This window comes from Choloepus didactylus, chromosome 14 (assembly GCF_015220235.1).
Source record: "Choloepus didactylus isolate mChoDid1 chromosome 14, mChoDid1.pri, whole genome shotgun sequence".
In the NCBI taxonomy this organism is placed as follows: Eukaryota; Metazoa; Chordata; class Mammalia; order Pilosa; family Megalonychidae; genus Choloepus; species Choloepus didactylus.
Window position 1 is genome coordinate 61,782,073 of NC_051320.1, and position 21,643 is coordinate 61,803,715.

At 38.8% G+C, this 21,643-nt stretch overlaps 1 protein-coding gene across 3 annotated transcripts in view; it reads left to right on the forward strand.

The window, feature by feature from the left end:
- ZFPM2 (zinc finger protein, FOG family member 2) overlaps window positions 1-17,046 on the forward strand; it is a 491,022-nt gene extending 473,976 nt beyond the window's left edge. For all 3 annotated transcript variants that reach the window (XM_037802802.1, XM_037802803.1, XM_037802804.1), the window contains 3 exons: window positions 8,886-9,092; window positions 12,265-12,489; window positions 14,491-17,046. In XM_037802802.1, coding sequence (XP_037658730.1) covers window positions 8,886-9,092; window positions 12,265-12,489; window positions 14,491-16,982 — 2,924 coding nt within the window. In that variant the 3' untranslated portion in view covers window positions 16,983-17,046. The remainder of the gene's footprint in view (window positions 1-8,885; window positions 9,093-12,264; window positions 12,490-14,490) is intronic.
- Window positions 17,047-21,643: the final 4,597 nt, after the last annotated feature.

Here is a 21,643-nt window from a genome sequence, read left to right on the forward strand (position 1 = left end):
AAACTATTTTTAGATGTGTGAGTTTCAGGTTTTCTGAGTTTCAAATGGACAGGTCTCTAATGAATTGCCTGAATACTTCTATGAAACATTTGATCACCAAGATACTTTTGTGTTCATAGATCCTGTTTTAGTTTCCTAGCTGATAACCTATTGTATGGCATTTGTTTTGTCTTATACAACAGAGATTTATTGGCTCATGGTTTTGAGGCCAGGAGAAGTCCAAAATTGAGGCATCAGTGAAGCAGTGCTTTCTTCCAGAGGACTGTGGCTTTCTGGGGCTGGCTGATGGCAGTCCTTTTTCCTTGGCATTCCTGTCACATGGCAATTGCACATGGCAGTTTTTTCATTTCTCTTCTGGGTTCTGTTGACTTCTAGCATCTGGCTGGTACCTGTGGCTTCTCTCTGTCTGACTTTCACTCTTCTAATCCATTTGGGCCACACATTAATTGAATCGACATCTTGAAGAGATCTTATTTACAATGGGTCCACACCCACCAGAATGTGGTCCAAGAACATGTTCAAACTGGGGTACATAAATCAATCCACCACAGATCCTCACTCTTTCTACTTTTTAAAAACTAAATATTCCCCTATGCCAGTGATTCTTAACCCTAGAGGCACATTAAACCCTCTGGAGAACTTCTAAATAATACTGATGACTGAACGTCACTGCCAGAGAGTTTGATTTAATAATGTCTGGGGTAGGGCTCAGGAATCATTGTTAATTAAAAGCTGGCCAGGTGAATGTACTGTATAGTCAAGATTGCCAGCTATGATTATGTAGTTTTGATTTCCCTTTTAGTGTCCTGCTCAATTTACAATTTAAATGGGAAACTTGGTAAACCCTATATTTTTATTTCACATTAGAAATTAGTTTAATATAGGTAAAGTGCTTAGAGCACTACCTATTTTGTAAATGTTAGCTATTACTATTATTTATTAGCTAAGTTAGAAGATAACCTAAAGTCTTTTCCACATCACAAATATAGACATAGTTCTCCAGCTTGTAGCTATGCATCTAGAGACTTTATCTCATCACTGTGTAATCTGTTTGACACTGTTTCATAAAATGAACCACCTTATTTCTGCTTCAGAGAAATACCTTTGCTAATTATTCAAACTGAGTAATCAAGGTAAGGTGCAATGTAGTTATAGAGTGAAGACCAGGTGGTGCTGTGACTTGGACACCTGGTTTTCATACAGAATCTAGAGCCAAATTGCCTTTTTCAAGTCCCACTTCCTATATCTCCTTTCCAATTCCCCTCTAGCTGTGTGACCTTGAACAACTTAATTACACTTCCAGCCTCAGTATTTCACAGTAAAATGGGAATAAATTAAAGACCCCTCATTGGTTCTTGAGAGAAATCAATAAGATAATGCCTGCAAAACATTTAGCACAGTGCCAGTGCACAGGAGCATATAAAGAAGTTGTTCACAAACGGATGATGATAATTTAGATGGTATCTCATTGTGGCAGATTGAATTATGTACCCCGGAAAAAAGTGTTCTTCATCTTAATCCATTCCTATGGGTATGAACCCATTGTAAATAAGATCTCTTCAAAATGTTACTCTAGTTCAATTGTAGCCAACGGAATCACCTTGGACTTTAATCCAGATTACTGGAATCCTGTATAATCAGAGTAAAATTCAGATAGGGAAAAAAAAAAGCCACATGGAGGAACAGAAATTGGAAGTCAGCAGAACCCCAAAGAGAAAGAGGATACCATGATGTGACAGAAAAGCCAAGGACCAAGGATCACCAGCAACCAGCCCCAGAATGCCACAGTCTTACAGAAGAAAACATTACCTTGCTGATACCTCAGTTTTGGATTTCTCCCAGCCTCAAAACTGTGAGCCAATAAATTCCCATTGTTTAAGCCAACCCATTGCATGGTATTTGTTTTTGCATCTGGGAAACTAAACCATTAGCCTAAGGCTGTTATTTATATGATGTAGGTAAATTAATTTTACAAGATCACACAGTGACTAATAATCAAGCAGGACTAGAATCAAAGTTTTTTTCCCACCAGTCAAAGATCATCTTTGAACTATGGACAAGCAAATTTTTAGTGTTTTCAGGTGCCAGCTATGCTTTATTATGAGCATATATTCCTTTAAAGCAAGGTCATTTGCCCTTGAGTGGCTGTGCAAAGAAAGAAGAATTTTATCAATTAATCATGTACTATTTTGCCATATGTATGCCTAATACCTTTACATAATTCTACTTGCTTTCATATTAATACACCATTAGTGTGGATTAATATATTGAAAATTCACTTGTTTTAAACCTGGGGACATAAAGTATAACCATATATGAAAGCCTCAGAAAACATCCTTTTGGATTCCTGAAATTTCATATGCAGAGAGGCTTGATAGGAACAATGCAGCTGAACTCTACTGACACTCAAAACATAGGAAGACACCCACATCAACAATGTGACCAGGAGCTAAAACACTCAAAATGTTCAGATCTACACAGGCATCCAAAATTCACTCAAATAAAAATAATGTGGCCACAGAAAGGAAGCTCCATCTCAGTAGCAACTTCTTGCTCCCGGAATGGCCATCAAGTAGCAGTTTGTTAAAGTAGCTTTGCTAGGAAAATGAGAAGGGGGAGTGTTCTAGTTTGCTAGTGCTGCCAGAATGCAAAACACCAGAAATGGATTGGCTTTTATAAAGGGGGTTTATTTGGTTACAAAGTTACAGTCTTAAGGCCATAAAGTGTCCAAGGTAAGTCATCAACAATCAGATACCTTCACTGGAGGTATGACCAATGGTGTCCAGAAAACCTCTGTTAGCTGGGAAGGCACGTGGCTGGCATCTGTTCCAAAGTTCTGGTTTCAAAATGGCTTTCTACTAGGATGTTCCTCTCTAGGCTGCAGTTCCTCAAAAATGTCACTCTCTGTTGTTCTTGGGGTGTTTATCCACTCTCAGCTTCTCCGGAGCAAGAGTCTGCTTTCAACGGCCTTCTTCAAACTCTCTCTCATCTGCAGATACTCTCTCAGCAACTGTGCATTCTTCAAAGCATCCCTCTTGGCTGTAGCAAGCTCGCTCCTTCTGTCTGAGCTTATATGGTGCTCCAGTAAACTAATCAAGGCCCATGCTGAATGGGTGAGGCCACACCTCCATGGAAATCATCCAATCAGAGTTATCACCCACAGTTGGGTGGGTCGCATCTCCGTGGAAACACTCAAAGAATTACAATCTAATCAATACTAACATGTCCACCAACACAAGAGTACATCAAAGTAATGGCGTTTTGGGGGCCATAATACATTCAAACCAGCACAGGGAGACCTTGCACTTTTTAAAAATCATCTCATACCAAAAGCTTTTAAACATTGTATTTCTTTCTTTGGCTATAACTCAAAATGTTGGTATCCAAATGTTCAAATGTTGTAGATTCATAATGGATGTTTTTAAATTAACAAAACAAAACAAAACAAAATGGTGCTCTTATTTTAAAGCCAAATGTAATACTGTAGGGTGATTCACTTGAACATGAGGTCTACCAGTCAGTGCAAGACAACAAAACAGCTCAGTATCAGCATAACATAGCATTTTCATGAACCTAGATTGCTTCTTTATCAAGATGAATACTTCCACATAATTGGAACCACCAGTATAAATTAGAGTTGGCCATATTTACCCTACCTCTAAAACCAGTAGCATAGGAACAGATTCTCCCTCCTTCTCAGCACCAGCAGATTGCTAGAAATTATTTCTATTTCTGACTGGTTAAGATACAATATGTGATCCACAAACTGATGCAGCCTTAGTCGTCTTTTCTGGAATGAGTTAGCTGCCACCAGTGAATTCATAAATTTGTCTTTTCTTGCTGGTGAATTTTCTTTCCTCTTGGATTTAACAGAACAGTGAGAAATGAAAATAATAGCACCAACTTGACTAAACCAAAAGGATAATGGTGAACGATTATATGGCACTTCCTATATGCCAGGTGCTGTTTTTAAACTTTCTTACATGTTAGCTCATTTAATCCTCATAACAACACTTTGAGATTGGTATTTTTATGTTTGTTCCCAGTTGCAAGGGTGAGGAAACTGATATATAGTAGGTGACAGGTTCAAAGTTGCATAGTCAGTAAGTTGCAGAGCCAAGATTTGCACTCAGTCTGGTTCCATTGTCCACAACCTTAACCACCACACTATACTCTCTCTGAATGAGGTTATATATCCCCTAGCAATTATTCTTAGAATCTGTCATTGAAACTACTTTACAGTAGTTAGCCAGATTATCTCTCCCTGTAGATGACTCCATCAAGTTGAATACCCTAAATTCCCTCTCTAAAAAAACTCAGCCAAATGTTTCAGAGAGCAAACCCTTGACTTTCAAGGTACCATTCTCTTGGTTTCTCTCTAACTTCTCCAAATATATGTTCTCTGTATCTTTCAATGATCGCATCTCACCTGCTCACATCTTACAAAGATTGAGATTCCCCAAATTTCAATCTTTTCAGTCTTTGGTCTGTTTTTTGTTTTGTTTTGTTTTGTTTTTACCTTTGCTCAAAACTGTCCCTGAGTGACCACATCAGTACAAAAAGCATCCACATTCATTTAAAATGTTCTGATGATTTCCAAATTATTATTTTTTGTAGCTTGAATGTCTTCTCCGTCTGCCATCTGCTTCCACCCAGAAGACTCTCAGATAACTCAAACTTAACATTTTCAAAAAGAATTACACACATACACACTCATATGCACACTTAGGCTTTGGGGTTTGTGCTGGTTTGAATCTTTTATACCCCAGAAAAGACCATATTATTTTAATCTATTCTTGTAGGTGCAGACCTATTGTGGATGGCACTTTTTGATTAGGTTGTTTATATTGAGATGTGAGTCACCCAATTCAAGGTGGGTCTTAATCATTTACTGTAGTCCTTTATGAGGAAAATAGAGAAAAAAGCCAAGAGAGCTCAGAGAGAAACACCCAGAGAACTTGGAGAGAAAGGCCATGGAGGTGCTGAGAGGACCCACAGAAGCTCAGAGAGGATGCCACTGGCACCAGAAGCTGAAAGCAATGAAGCCCTGGGGAGAAGGACCAGCAGACGCCAGCAAGGTGCCTTGCTATCTAACAGAGGAACCCCAGATCCAGCAGCCTTTCTTCAGAGAAGGTATCCATCCTGTTGATACCTTAATTTGGACATTTTCATGGCCTTAAAACTATAAATTTGTAAGCTAATAAATTCCCATTGTAAAAGCCAATGAGTTCATTTCTGGTATATTACATTCCAGTAGCTTTAACAAACCAAAACAGGGTTGGACAGACAGAAATCTAAACCATGATTCTGCTGCTTACCACCTGTGTGGCTTTGGGCAAGTTAGTTAACCTCTCCAAACTTCCATTTTCTCAACTCTAATAGGAGGAAATATTACCTACCTCATAGAATTGTGGGGAGGATTAAAATAGGTTAAGTACATAAATCACCTCATCTCCCTTGCCCAAAGAAGGTGCTAATTGATTCCAACTGTTGCTATTATCTGTGGTAAATATGTGTGCCAGTTTGAATGTATTGTGTCCCCCAAATGCCATTATCTTTGTGGTCTTGTGGGACAGACGTTTTGGTGCTGGTTAGATTTGCTTGGAATGTGCCCCACCCAGCTATGGGTGGTGACTTTGGTGGGATACTCCCATGGAGGCGTGACCCCACCCATTCAGGGTGGGCCTTGATCAGTGGAGCCATATAAAACATGCTGACTCAAAGAGACTAAAGGGAGTGCAGCTATGAGTGACGTTTTTAAGAGGAGCAAGCTTGCTAGAGAGGAACATCCTGGGAGAGAGCCGTTTTGAGGCCAGAGCTTTGGAGCAGACGCCGGCTGCCTTCCCAGCTAACAGAGGTTTTCCGGACGCCATTGGCCGTCTCCAGTGAAGGTACCCGATTTCTGATGTGTTACCTTGGACGTTTTGTGGCCTTAAGACTGTAACTATGTAGTGAAATAAACCCCCATTTTATAAAAGCCTATCCATCTCTGGTGTTTTGCATTCTGCAGCATTAGCAAACTAGAACAGATTTGAGCGTGTGCCCCGGAGATGGAAGGGAATCCGGGAGCTGCCCCAAGGTTTGAGGAGGGTGGGGCCAAGAAGGTGGTCTCCCCAATGTGTGGATGTGTTGGAGCACTCACCCAAGTGTTTGGAGAGGAGCAAGCTTGCTAGAGAGGAACATCCCAGGAGAAAGCCATTTTGAAACCAGAACTTTGGAGCAGACACCAGCCACGTGCCTTCCCAGCTAACAGAGGTTTCCCGGACGCCATTTGCCATCCTCCAGTGAATGTACCTGATTACTGATGTGTTACCTTGGACACTTTATGGCCTTAAGACTGTAACTGTGTAGCAAAATAAACCCCCGTTTTTATAAAAGCCTATCCATCTCTGGTGTTTTGCATTCCGCAGCATTAGCAAACTAAAACAATATGCCAGCATTACTGCCTAATCAATGGCGTCATAATCATCTCGTTTCTCAAGCCAGAGACCTCCCGTGTCATTCTCAATAGCTTTCAGCCGTGTCTTTGAACCTGGCCCCTTTCTCCATCACAATTTCACTTCTCACAATTGGACTAGTACAGCAGCTTCCAAATGCGCACGCACACACACACACCCCGTAACATTTCCTACCCCTTCAGTTTACTCAATACCCTGAGATCTATATTCTAGGGGAAAAAATTGATTTCAAGAGTTGTTCATTCATTCACTCAAGTAATAAACAGTAAGTGCACACCGTGAGCCAGGCAGCTGATTTTACTTTACATTCAAAACCATCTTATCCTGTGCTAAACTTTATTTTGCATACTTTTAACTAGTGGTGTACAGGTAAATGTTTAAAACCCAGTTCTGGGGCTGGAGGGGAAGAAGGGAGGGAGAGGGTTTCTGGGAAGAAGCTCCTAATTTGTAGTATCGGTCGACTTTTGTGGTATAAATGCTCTCACTGTGATCAATTTCAAGCTACCAATGTGACATCAACCAGCCCACAAAATTCCTAAAAATTTAACATTCTGCCTGGTTATCCAGAACCAGCTGACTCCAGCACACTCCCGAATCCAAACATTTTTATACTTTTGTGAAAGATACCCATAGCTGGATTTACTGACAATGGGACGTTTACCACTGAAAATCCAGTTACTACAAAAGGTCATGCTTTAAAGCAAAACTGAACTGTGGTTCTTTGCCCTGTCCTCTCCACCCCTTTGTTACATAGACTCACTTAATAAACTGTATCCCAGTGGAAAGATAAAGTGCAAATGATTACCTAGTGTACAGCTGTAAGTAGTTTGGATCTGTATGCACATCAGAGAGAGCACAGCAGCCAAATGCAGAAGCCTTCCAGAGGGAAAAATTGTCACCAGCAGAAATACCGCTGGTTAGCATTTTTCAACTTTCATCTGATTCTACAATGATACAGTTTAGCTCCTATTATTTGTAAATAAATAAATCAATGTCAAAGTGAATCTGTTTTATTCAACTTTGGTAAACTTGTATGTTCTCAGATACATTAGTGTCAAAGTGAAAAAAAACTTTTCTAATATTTTAGTATATTTGTGTTTTACTTTAAAACTTTCACACATCTCTGAGGTCTGTAATCTTAGCTTTACTTTTCCAAACATATACCTGTCACTGATGATATTTTGTTTGCTTACCTTTAAAACTTAATCAGCTGGTTTAATGAATTGTCTGAGTGTTTCTAAAACAATGTCCTGATTCTTTTGTGTAACTGTACCGTATCATAGGCTGTTATTATCTCTTCCACCAGATTTTTACCACAAGTTGTTTAAAAACTATAATCTCTTTGAGTGTGAAAAAAATGAAGTGTAGTTGAAAAGGCAGTTATGGTGAAAGATAAACTGCAATATTACTTATCAAAATGGGTACAATTTTTGCTTGCTTAATGAATATAACATACAGCCTTGCAATATATACACAATGAGAAAAAAGCTTTATAACATATCAAGTATGCCACATTATTTCAGACATAACTATATAGGATACATATCTAGGCCTGAGAGTGTAGATAACGAAATATAAGTGCTTTGCCTGTCTAAACATGTTAAATAAATGAGCATTCCCTATCGTATTCCAATACATTAGAAGATGTTTTTGCATAGTTAATTTTCTTTTTAATGCCCCATACGTGATCATTTGAAGCTCACAGCTAGAGTGTATCTTGGTGTTTGAAGAAAGGGTTCTTTTCATTTAAACAAATCTTTATTTAAATAAGCCTTTTTGAAAAGGATCTTTGGCATATCTTCCTTTTAGGAAGTTCAATCAAGGTAAACGGAGATAAAGAAGCTACATTATAAAGAATATTATATAAGTCAGCCAAAAGAAAAAAAAAAGGGCAGCAGACCTAAGAATAGTAAAATTACCCAGAATTTCATTTTAATTTTCTAGGTTAGAAGAGCCTTTGTTCACTTGTTTTGTCATTCTGGGGATCTGGTATTGATAGAATAAAAATATTTTGAGAGAGAAATGAAGAGACAGAGAAATAACTTATGAAATAAGCTACAGAAAGAGTAACTAGCTGCAGAGGCTCATGAGGAATAAATCTCTGTGGTTGGACCCTTGCAGTGCTTGTACTTAGACATTATACCAATGTCATAGCATGATTGATGGTTCAGGCCAACATCGGATAGCAAACAACTGACAGAAGTCTATTTCTTATTTCACTTGGTTTCTTTACTGGTCATCTAATGCAAAGAATACAATTTTCTGTATAGGGGAGAAGAGAAGAATGGCCATTGTCTTGATCAAACACTCCACCCCAGTGGAGGCAGATGTGAGAAACATGAGAAGGTACTATTGACATCACTCCAGTGCACAGTAGGCTGAAGCATTCTGTGTCAATTCTGTATTTTTCTTTTTTCTTCTTAATAGGAGGTCAGCTTTGGTGCACAACTACAAAGGCCATCTCTGAGGGTGAAGAGCTAATTGCCTTTGTGGTGGATTTTGACTCAAGGCTACAAGCTGCCAGTCAGATGACTCTTACAGAAGGGATGTACCCTGCACGCCTGCTGGACTCCATTCAGCTGCTTCCTCAGCAAGCTGCCATGGCTTCTATTTTGCCTACAGCTATTGTCAATAGTAAGCGCTGAGTACTGCAGCCCGCGTCTGTAGAGGCAATGGGTATTTATGGGAGAGGAAAAAAATGTCTAGTGAACCAGGGGTGAACTTTTTTTCTTCCAGTGTTGTGGTTTCATTTTATCTTCTCTCTAACTTTAAGTATGTGTGTTTGTGTCACTTTTTCTCATGGGAGAAAAGAATGCTTAAAGAATTCCTGAGTATCACACAAAAAAACTCACATCCTAAACAGTATTCAAGGTTACTTTAGCTATAAAAATCCCAACATCTTTCACTGATGCTTCCATAGTAGAGTAATTCTAGTGTTCTTTAAGGGCTATAGAGTTTTTTAAAATTTTAAGGAAAGGTAAACATTTTAAATAAAGAATATGAAATCAAATATTGATTAGACATATAATAGAAACATAGCTTAGATAATTTAAAACATCAGCTAATAGCAAAAAAATGGAAGGGGTGAGGGAGGAAAGAAGGGAAGTATAGATAAGTTTAGAATGTTTTGCATTGGAAATTTTTAATTATGCCCTGAGAAATTTACTTTTGTGATTATATTTTATTAAAATAAATCTTGAACGTAGCTTGTAGTCCTTGAACACACAAAGTGACTCTTTTATAAGACAGAAAATCAGTGGTCTACGGGTCCCAGGTCTGCCTCTATCTGCTCAGTGAGAAAACACAAATAGCTGTCATATCTAAAGAGGGGAGAATACATTCTAAAGTTGTAAGTAAAAAAAAATTACATTTAATCCAAAATATCCTTTAAAATCCCTGAGATACACTAAAGAATGCAGAAGCGAAATCTAGAGACTGCAAAGTTGTCTTGATATTTAAAAAATAAAATATTCAACAATAATTATTTTCTTGCTGTAATGGCATCCTTTCTATTAAAGATACTCTTGGGTGTTTCTGGAAGTACTGAAAGACCCAGTGCATCCAACCCAAACTAATATTATTCGATTAGTAGTAGTAGTGGTAATATTCTTTACTGAATTTTTACCTTTATTCTGAAAATATCGAACTTGAAATAACATAGGCCCAACTTGGATTTGAGACAAAAAGATTTTGCTACCAGGGATACTAGAGTACCTTACATTATTTGAAGCTCCAATATATGAACGTTAATTCCAATAATATTTGGACAGCTTCTGCATAGAGACAGCTATTAATATCAAAGAATTCAGCATAGAAACATTTTCATTTTGAAATCCATTAACTAGTTAACCTTACCCTGCTTAAATGAACTGTTTATTTAAATAATAAACAATAGTAATATTTAATTTTTTGTTTTTTTAGTAATATTTAATTTTGAGATTAAATTTCATTTTGAATCTCTATATTGTACTTGTTCTTACATCTCATTCACTAGAATATGATTCTTCTTTTTCTCTTTCCCTTGATATGATTCTTATTTTTCTCTTTCCCTTGTAAACAATCTCGCTGAGCCATCCCCATCCACTCTTATAGGAGTTTCCACCACCACCTATAAACTAATAATTCACAAATCACCAATCCAGCTGTTCCTGCTAAGTTTTGGAACTTTATTGTCACTTTCCCATGTTCCTCTGTATTTCTTACAGAAACATGAAAACACCCTTATCTAATGTGACCATAGTCCCATTGTTAACCAGGTATCCTGCTTGCTGGCACCCCCTTTCTCTAACAAAAGCAGGTTTGGTTACCCTACATGTGGCCCAGCTTGAACTCATCATTTCTCCATCTTCTGTTGCCTGTAGCAATGAATGAAATTGCCACTTACTCAGAAATGCTAACTAGAAGCCAAGGGACCAAGTAGGACCCTTGCCATCTGCTTAAGCATCTAATTGCAAAATATGGGTCATCACATCTAGTCAGTTCTACTTCCCTAATATAAGCTTTCCAACTCCTTTACCCTTGCCACTAAGGCATTATGGAAGAGTGTTTAAGTTTAGGTTCCAATCCCAGTTCAACCACTCATGGGCAAGTTGCTCAACCTCTTTATAAATGGATGAGGGGGATAAAAATTCAAAACACATGGAGAACTTTCCCACAAGTGAATACATGAAAAGTACGTACTACTGTACCACTTGATAAATATTACACGACTATTATATACAATTCAAACCCTCTCATATTTCAATTAGATTACTTCAATCAGAAGTCATTCTTCCATTCATTATCTTCAAAACTGGACTCCACTATTAGGATTTCAAAATATTGACTTGCCTGTCTCTTTCTTAAAATGATTTGATGATTCTCCATCATCATTGAGACAGAATCCAAACTTCTTAACTGAGCTTACAGATCTCTCGTGGTCTATCCCTGCTTCCCCCGACCTCATCTCTTTCTGGCCCCTATCATGCTCCCTGCCTCAGCGTAACAGAGCAGTCCCCCAGTCCTTCATCCTGGCCCTCTCAGGCTCCCATGGCTTCTCCTTTGGTCAGGATGACTGAACCCTTTCTTCTCCACCTGACTAGCTTAGTGTCATCCTTCACAACTCTGCCAGGCATGCCATCATCTTCCCTATAATCCTTTCTCTAATTTCCCTCTCTCATCCATCCTTGCCACCAGCCTAGTAAGTACCTCTTTTCCATGTCCTCAAAGCACCTCTCAGATGCCTCCATCAGAGTAGTCGTCACATTTTAATGTAACTGTCTGATCATTTGTTCCTCAACCCCAGGAGACTGTAAGCTTCTTAGGGATAGCTGCTTGGTCTTTCATTTTGTTATACACACAACCTAGCAAAGGGTCTGGCACATACTAGGCACTCTGTAATTAATTTCTTAAATGAACAGATGATGTCAGGAATTGGCCTCAGAGCTAACTTTAGTTCAGCCATTAGATCCTTACCTTTTAATCAATCAGATAAGCCAAAATTACATTGCTATTTAAAAATGCATATTTTTTTCTAAATCACAAATGCAATTTAACATATATAACTTTTGTGCTTTTAATGTTGGAGTCTTCCCCAGTGCCACTTTATAAAGAATCTGTGGGGAGTTAAATTGCATTGGGTGTAATATTTCTTCAAATGCCTAGTTCTGTGCTGTGGAACAGCACCCAAGGCTGCACTCAGCACTGTCTGATTGCCTAATTCAGAACCTGAGAGCAGACGCTGAGAACAGTTAAACTAAATGCTACTTTACCCATGGTTGGCTCCAAATGGACAGCAGCTAATGTGTCCCTGTGTTTTTGCCTGCAGAGGATATATTCCCTTGCAAATCCTGTGGCATCTGGTATCGGAGTGAGCGGAATCTGCAAGCCCATTTGATGTATTATTGCAGTGGGAGGCAAAGAGAAGCCACTCCAGTGTCAGAAGAAAATGAAGACAATACTCATCAGATTTCCAGCCTGTGCCCCTTCCCACAGTGTACCAAGAGCTTTTCAAATGCTCGAGCGCTCGAAATGCACCTGAGTTCACACAGTGGTAAGTGGTCCCTTGTTTCTTCTGGTCTCCAGGAGACATAATTTTGCGTATCCATCTATCCATCCATCTCTCTATATAAAATCAAAATCTAACTGCCCGGGCCAGCTTATGTTATCTTGCATCATTTATAGTAACTATATTCTACTCAAAAGACTTGGGTCTGAATTCTTTTCTAACAATTACAGTGTTCAGACTACAGACCAAATCAATTTTTTTCAGCAAAGGTAAAACAGTGTCATTTTAGAAAGTCTCAGTGCCCTTTATACATTGTCATTAATATTCCCTTGATTTATGTTTCAGGTGATCTTTAGAAACTGACCACAGTGTTTCACACCATGGTAGGGAAGAAATAGTAGGTACATAAAAAAGTATTTGTGGAATTGAAACAAAGCTATTATTTTGTAGACCCAATTAAAATGACATTTGAGAGAAATTAACTTTTAAATAAAGATCTACAAAATGTTCTTGACTTCCAAAGTATGCATCACAACAGCATATTTGGTTTTATTACACAAAACTAATTATACTATATCTTTTAATTCCTTAAGAAAAAAATAGGTTGGAGAAAAAATAAGCTTTTTTTAAAAAGGCCCACCCATAATAGCAAGGTGGCAAGTATTCCCACTTATTTTGGAGTCCAACTATTGTTATTTTCATCACATAACATTCTACCTTACACATTTTTTTTAAAAGTAGGCAAATGTACGGAGTTGTATTAATTTTAAATATTTGGGGGGCATTCTTGGATTGGGCAAACCAGGGCTTGGAATCATTGTGCTTTAGCATCTATAATATAAACATTTTCAAGACACCTCTGTGTGAATTCCTTAAGCTGTTTTTGCCTGGGTTGAATGATCAAAAAACTTAAATAGATGGCAGGTTAAAAAAGACCCTTCTCTAAGCAAGCTCCAAACATGCTAGTACAGTGCAAGCTTTTATCTTTGAACACATAAAAATAGGCAATTTTCTTTCTGCTCATCCTTTCTTTTCCTATAAATGAGCTGTCTTCATGTAAGGTATAAAACAGTGGAACAGGTTGGTTATCCCAGATGGTGAGTGAAGTTATGCACAAAACTGAAAGAACAGAGACGGAGGGGACCTTTCAGCTAAACTGAAAATGAGTATGGGATTAGTTAAGGAGAAATAGAGACAGTGAAAAGAAGTCCCCTTTCATCAATAAAAGATTGGCTATCTAGGCCACATTTTCAGCTTATAAGTATAAAAGACAATTCTCATTTTAGTCTAGAGTGCAGAAAGAATGAGCCAAGCCTGATTTAACCATATGCCAACTAATGGGGTCCAGATTTGTTTTAAATGTTTTATAATTGGCTAGCAAAAGGCTACAAATCAGCATGGATATTGGTCCTAACCAACTGTACTAATATACTGTCACCATCTAGCTGCATATCAGCACTGGATAGAAATAAACCATGTTAGGCAAAAGATAAATAAAATTCTAGGTTCATCCCAAAGATAAATTAGGGAAAGATAAGTATTAATTACAAAATGGTTCCTATTTGGAATCTTTTGAATAAAGACCTTAACTACTGTACCAAAAGTGATTTCATTCTTACACAAGTTTTCAATAGCAATTTTAAGGAAGCCCATTTTTTCCTAAGGTAGAGCATAGTGTAGTAGGAAGGTCAGTGGATTAGAGATTATAAAATCTGAAGTTTAGGCCTGACTGTCAGCTAATAACTTTATCACCATGATCAATTCCTTTATCCACCTGAATTTCTTTCCTGACCTATAAAAAGGGGACAGCGGCACCTATCCCATGGGAATGAGATAATAGACATGAGAGTGCTTTGGAAACTAGAAAGTTCAATCAGATGTTTTTGGCAAAGCATGTCGCAGAAATAAGTTAATACAACAATTGAGGCTTTGAAGATTTTTAATTCATTCCTGCTAGGTTAAAGACACTAACTAAATGTCTTTAGGTAAAGGTTCTTGTACCAACAGGTATGGTTCTCAGAATTCTTGTTTTGTATGTCTCTGTAGGAGTGAAAATGGAAGAATTCCTCCCCCCTGGAGCTAGTCTAAAATGCACCATTTGCAGCTACACTGCTGACTCAGTGATCAACTTTCACCAACACCTGTTCTCCCATCTCACTCAAGCTGCCTTCCGATGTAATCACTGCCACTTCGGCTTCCAGACTCAGAGGGAGTTATTGCAGCACCAGGAGCTCCATGTCCCTGGCAGCAAAATTCCCAGAGAAAGTGATGTGGAACACTCTCCAAGCGGAACCGAAGACAACTTACAACCAGCCACAGACTTGTTAACCAGGAACGAACTTCCCCAGACCCAAAAGCCCATGCAGACTAAAGATGCAAGCTCCGACACAGAGCTGGACAAGTGTGAGAAAAAGACGCAGCTTTTTCTCACTAACCAGAGACCAGAGATACAGCCTACAGCAAATAAACAAAGCTTTTCATACACGAAAATAAAGTCGGAGCCCTCCAGCCCAAGACTTGCCTCCTCTCCAGTTCAGCCTAATATCGGGCCTTCTTTCCCTGTGGGCCCTTTCTTATCTCAGTTTGCTTTTCCCCAAGATATCACAATGGTCCCTCAGGCTTCAGAGATCTTAGCCAAGATGTCTGAACTGGTGCATCGGCGACTGAGGCATGGAAGCAGTAGCTATCCTCCGGTCATTTACAGTCCCTTGATGCCCAAGGGGGCTACTTGTTTTGAGTGTAACATAACATTCAATAATTTGGATAATTACCTAGTGCACAAAAAACATTATTGCAGTAGCCGATGGCAGCAGATTGCCAAGTCTCCAGAGTTCCCTGGTGTTTCAGAAAAGATGCCTGAGGCCGTGAGTCCTAACCCTGGCCAAACCTCCATAAACCTTCTCAACCCTGCTGCTCATGCCTCTGACCCTGAGAATCCACTTCTTCAAACATCCTGCATCAATTCTTCCACAGTTTTAGATTTAATTGGACCAAATGGGAAGGGCCATGACAAGGAATTCTCCACTCAAGCTAAGAAGCTCTCCACCTCTAATAGCAACGATGATAAAATTAATGGAAAACCCGTTGATGTGAAAAATCCTAATGTCCCCTTAGTGGATGGGGAAAGTGACCCAAATAAGACTACCTGTGAAGCTTGCAACATTACTTTCAGCAGGCATGAAACATACATGGTCCACAAACAGTATTACTGTGCTACACGCCACGACCCTCCGCTAAAGAGGTCTGCTTCCAACAAAGTGCCTGCCATGCAGAGAACCATGCGCACACGCAAGCGAAGAAAGATGTATGAGATGTGCCTACCTGAACAGGAGCAAAGGCCTGCACTGGTCCAACAGCGATTTCTTGATGTAGCCAACCTCAGCAATCCTTGTACCTCCACTCAAGAACCCACAGAAGGGCTAGGAGAGTGCTACCATCCAAGATGTGATATCTTCCCAGGAATTGTCTCAAAGCACTTGGAAACATCTCTGACGATCAACAAATGTGTTCCAGTTTCCAAATGTGACACTACTCATTCCAGTGTTTCCTGCTTAGAGATGGATGTGCCCATAGATCTCAGTAAAAAGTGTTTATCTCAGTCTGAGCGGACAACCACATCTCCGAAAAGGCTGCTGGACTACCATGAGTGCACTGTGTGTAAAATCAGTTTCAACAAGGTAGAAAACTACCTGGCCCACAAGCAGAATTTTTGCCCAGTCACTGCACATCAGCGTAATGACCTGAGTCAACTCGATGGCAAAGTGTTTCCGAATCCAGAAAGTGAACGCAACAGCCCTGATGTCAGCTATGAAAGAAGCATAATAAAATGTGAGAAAAATGGGAATCTGAAGCAGCCTTCCCCCAATGGAAACTTATTTTCATCCCACTTAGCAACCCTGCAAGGCCTGAAAGTCTTTAGTGAAGCTGCTCAGCTCATCGCTACAAAAGAAGAAAACAAACATTTGTTTCTTCCACAATGTCTTTACCCTGGAGCAATAAAGAAAGTGAAAGGAGCCGACCAGCTTTCTCCATATTATGGAATAAAGCCAAGTGATTATATTTCCGGTTCTCTTGTCATTCATAACACCGACATGGATCAAAGCACAAATGCCGATAATGAATCTCCTAAGGGCCAGGCTTCCTCCAATGGATGTGCCGTGCAGAAGAAAGATTCTCTGCCATTGTTACCTAAAAATAGAGGCATGGTAATAGTTAACGGTGGACTGAAACAAGATGAGAGACCTGCCACCAACCCACAGCAAGAGAACATTTCCCAGAATCCTCAGCACGAAGATGGGCACAAATCTCCCTCTTGGATCTCTGAGAACCCACTAGTTGCAAATGAGAATGTCTCACCAGGAATTCCCTCAGCAGAGGAACAGTTGTCTAGTTTAGCAAAAGGTGTGAATGGTTCCACCCAGGCTCCAACCAGTGGGAAATATTGCCGGCTTTGTGATATCCAGTTCAACAACCTTTCAAACTTTATAACTCACAAGAAGTTTTACTGCTCATCACATGCAGCAGAACATGTCAAATGAAATAACTAAATAAACACCAGTCACCTTTGGTACCAGTGTTTAGTATGTTGTTCTACCCAGTCCAGAAAAAAAAAATGCTGTTTAAATTCCATCTGGGTAATCAGGAAATAATTCATTACGGCTGAGTTGAAGACTTGAGGTGTAATTTCATTACAGTCCATTAGTAAAGTGTATTATTGGTGCCATTTTCAAAAAAATTAATTTATTTTACCAGCAGTATTCATAGCTGTGGTTATGTTATTTTTTATTTAAAAACTTTATATTAAAGTCATTTGTAATGTTATTGTATAGTTATTGTGTAGCACATATGGTTTGCACTGTATAGTAGCTTTTAAAGAAAATAGTCACAAACAATACAGAAAAGCATTTTAGAAATAGCTTCAAAAGCACTTGTGTATCTTGATTTTTTTCTTATATGCTGTTGCGGATATATGTATATGCTAAAATATAACTTGCAAAGATGTTCTAAATACACATGCTATAAGTTCGCCTTAAGATGTCAATTCTTGGATAATCAGGCTCCATTTGCACTTTATATTTTAGCAGATACAGTCTCTTAGTCACTAGGCTTTGCATTTGTATGTAGCAGTATATTTCTGTCCATTTTCTCAATCTTAAACATGTATGTTAAATGAAGATGGCATTTTTTTTCTTGTATAGTACTTTTTTTTCTTTCGCTCTGTCTCAATTTTTAAACCTTTGCTGTTAAATGCAATACTTTGTAAAGAATGAACAAAATTACTGGAAGCAGTATTGTAAGTAATGAAGTAGTATTAATCAGTTTTACCTTTTGAAAGGCACAGTCTAAATCAAAACCCTAAAACTCAATGCTGCAAGTATGAATTTAATTCATATATAAGATCTATTTAAATATAAGAGTAGCAATACTGCACCTGGTGATCACAAAGATAATGTTCTACTTCTGATAGAAATAATTTCTCAACAAATGTTGTTACTATGCATGTATATGGATGGAATAAAATTCCAGATTGTTGGAGAAGTCTGGCATATTTTTTTTCTTTAAAATACAAGGGAAACTACATATACTTATCTTTGTGACAATAATAGGTCTGAAACAGCCCAGAATAGCTGTAGTAATACAATGGCAAACAAGTAAAAAGATAGATTGTCGCTTATCTGTGCATAGCTAATAACTTAGTATTTTGAAATGAAGTAGAGATGCCAGTATGTGGAACTAGAAAAACTCTCCATTTTAAATATGATCATAAGCATTATTTCTCTGTTCTCCACCACCCACCACCATCGTAGCACAGATGCATTTCACGAGTGTCCAAATGACTGACTTACAAAGCCTATATACGAATTGGCACAGATGTTGATCAAATGTATGCAGCTTTCAGATGGCGTTTACCAGAGATGGAGGTTTGCTCTTTGAGGAGCGGTGAAGTAGTACGGTAAAGTGACTCTGATGAGCAAAGATGCACACATCTCATGCTTGCAATTTGTAGAAAGACCCTAGATTTCACACATTTCATCTGTATTCCAGTCGTTGAATAGTGAGGAGGCCTGGAGGGCAGCCAGTGCGGGTGAGATCCTGGAGGAACTCATGGGCCAGCCAGAGGAGTTGAGATGTGATTCAGTAGATAAGATGGCACCTATTGTCAATCCAGACAGACTGCTGTCTTAGAATAATATGGAAAGGCAATTACCCACCTGTGGATAAGACACACTATTTGCAGATAGGTGGTGATGCACTATCATTTGCCCATATCCGACTTGGTAAAACAATGAACCTAAGGTGCTGGCCCCAATACAAAAAAAAATTTTAAGTGCTCTGTTGCCAAGAACATTTCTCTAGTTTTCTTTTGAGAATGGCTATTTTAAATTTTAAAATCTTATTTAGCTAATGTTTTCCATTTAATGACTAAAGTGAGTTGAACAGAACTAAAAACTTTAGCCGAATTTAGCAGGAGCCTCTTAAGTGTCAGATCCTTGGGGACCCTTGGAGATGTGCATAAAGACCTGCACTACATTCAAGTTGGAAGTGGCAGGACTGGGTATTTCCCAATCACGTCTTTCACTTTACTCCTCTTTAAGAAAAAGGAGTCATCAGCACATATTTTTTGAGCTCCTGGGTTAGTACCCACCACCACTTTGGGGATGAAGGCAAATAATTATAAAACATGATTGTTTCTCTAAGAAGCTTAGAATCTGATTCAGTGTAGTGCTTCTCGGCCCTGTTCAATGATTTAAGGAATACTTGCAAACTACCTACTCAATTTTTGTACAGTGGGCCTCACCTCAGATCAAGTAATGAAAAAAATTCTGTCTTTGGAGCCTGGGAATCTCTCTTAAAATCTGTCCAGGTGATTCTAGTATGCAGAAAGGCTGGGAAACACTAAATGGTAAACTAAGACAAGGTTTTAAGAACTAGGTATGAAGGATGAGTGTGACTAAGTACAGAAGAAGGTAAGAAAAAGAAAATATAAGTCAATATAAGATGAGAGCATTAGGAAATGCTTCATGGATAGAGCAGGATCTGGAAAGGTGGGTACTGATGGTGAAAAAGTCTACCTGTCCCTTTGGGAGCACTGTAGCCAAAAGAATAGTTCAAGTATTGTTTATATGGTTGAGAGAAAGTTTTAATATTGTTCACAGAAAGGAACAGATATCATAGACTGAAATAGTGGCATTTGGACATGAATAGATCCTGGAAAGTGGAGGGGAGGAAAATGGTATTTCCACATGTGGATATTGTTGTAAGTTACAGCATAAAGGTGGAAATAGTAGAGCATGTGAGGGTGATGAGTGAGTAAAAGATATTTTGAAAGAGAGCTCAGATTGGAAAGTAAAAGCAAATAAGTTTATAAACAGTAATCTGGTATCGCACAAGTTCAAATGCTAGATTAAGGTTTACTCCAGCATTAAACCTGTCTCTTAAGTCAAGAAATAAAAATTGCATTCAGGAACAGTGATATAGTGAATGGGAGGCCTAGATGCTAGAGACGGGGAGATAAGCTAGAAAGCTATAGTCATCGTCCAAACTGGGAGCAATGAGAACCTAAACCAGGTGGGTAGAGAAGGACAAGTCTGGGTTACATAATGAGTGAATGACCAATAGGACGAGTAGCCAGATATTGAAGTCCAAATCAAAATGGAAATCAAAGATCTTCAGCCTCACTGATGAAAATGTTTCATGTTCAATAAGAAAACATGCAGGTCAGAATATTAGCATCTGCTGGGTAGTCCTGTGCCAGTGGTGAAAAGGGTGATGGTATATAGGGGTTCTCCAGATAGTTCTGGGGAACTTAAATCCTCACAAAATAATAAAACCAACTAAATCAGAATCTCTTAGGATGAGGTCTGGATTTCTGGTGTTTCATTTCTGTTTTTGTTTTTTGGCAAAGCAACATAGGGTATTCTATATTGTCCTCCCCTGACCACAATTGAAAAGCATTGAATCAAACATAGCGGGAATGAGAAGCTGCATTCTGTAGTCCACATTAAAATCAGTAAAGTTGGTCACAGAATTTAATGCATAACTTGTCTTCAAAGGGTTGGTATTTAATATGTAACATACTCGAGTGTTTAATAAAACTATCACAATTTTAAAATAACCCAACATACATGTTTTAATATTGAAATTAAAACTGAAAAATCAAGTGGTCATAGAATCTGTGAACACTATTTGCAAACTTATTAATCGGGTTCATGCCCTCACATTTTCAAGCAAAACGAAGAGTCAGAGATTGTAAGTGCCCAAAGTCACAAAGCTAGTGAGGCCTGGATCTTGCTCTCAAATTACCCCTCACATCACATTCCTTTCTCTACTAAACCAGAAGGCAAATTCTGAGGTCTTGGTCTCTGATCTGTGACTATAGAGAAAGGCTATGTTTCTCTTTAAATCCTAAATTTCAATAGCATATGCCCTCATCTCCTTGAATGCTAGAATTTGAACTGACCAGCTATTAGATTTCCCCAGGTAGGCAACCCTTACGAGACTGCTACTCAGCTAGGCACACCTGCCCTCTCCTGGTGACACTGCTGCCCCCACACTCTGGCTTCAGAAGAAGACACTGCTTTTCCTTTGCCACATAATCACAGACATCACACATGCCTCCCTCTTAATACTGCACCCCAGAAACCACACTCTATTTCTTTAGAGTTCAGGGATGATGGAAAGGAACATCCAGTAAGAGAAAAACTTTCAAATACTCTACTAGCCCAGTGCTAACCCCAAGGTTTCTTAAAGGTGGTGACCTGACTCAGCGTCATGGTTGTCTCCATGAATTGGTCCACACATCTCTGAGACTTGGAGGACTAAACAACTTTATACCAGACCCCAGAGACAAGAAGCAGTTTTCTCCTTATCTTGGCCTCAAGCTCACTGCTAAAATCCTCACTTTCTGCCTTAAGTTGGACCCCTTTAAGGGGCCCCACCTTACACCTCTAGCCACAGAAGACCACAAAAGACATCAGAACACTTCAGGCCAAGGTCTGGGTATCTTAAATAACAGAGACATCAATAGTTTTACTTAGTGAATTTACTGTCTTTAGAGCCTCTTCTGATTTTCTCTGAGCAACTGCTTGAAGGACACATGCCAAATAGGCAGAAAAAAATAATAGAAAATATGGGCAAAGGGCAATTTAAATCCATAGTTAGAAAGGAAACATTTCTCTAAGGGAAGAAAACTGCAAAA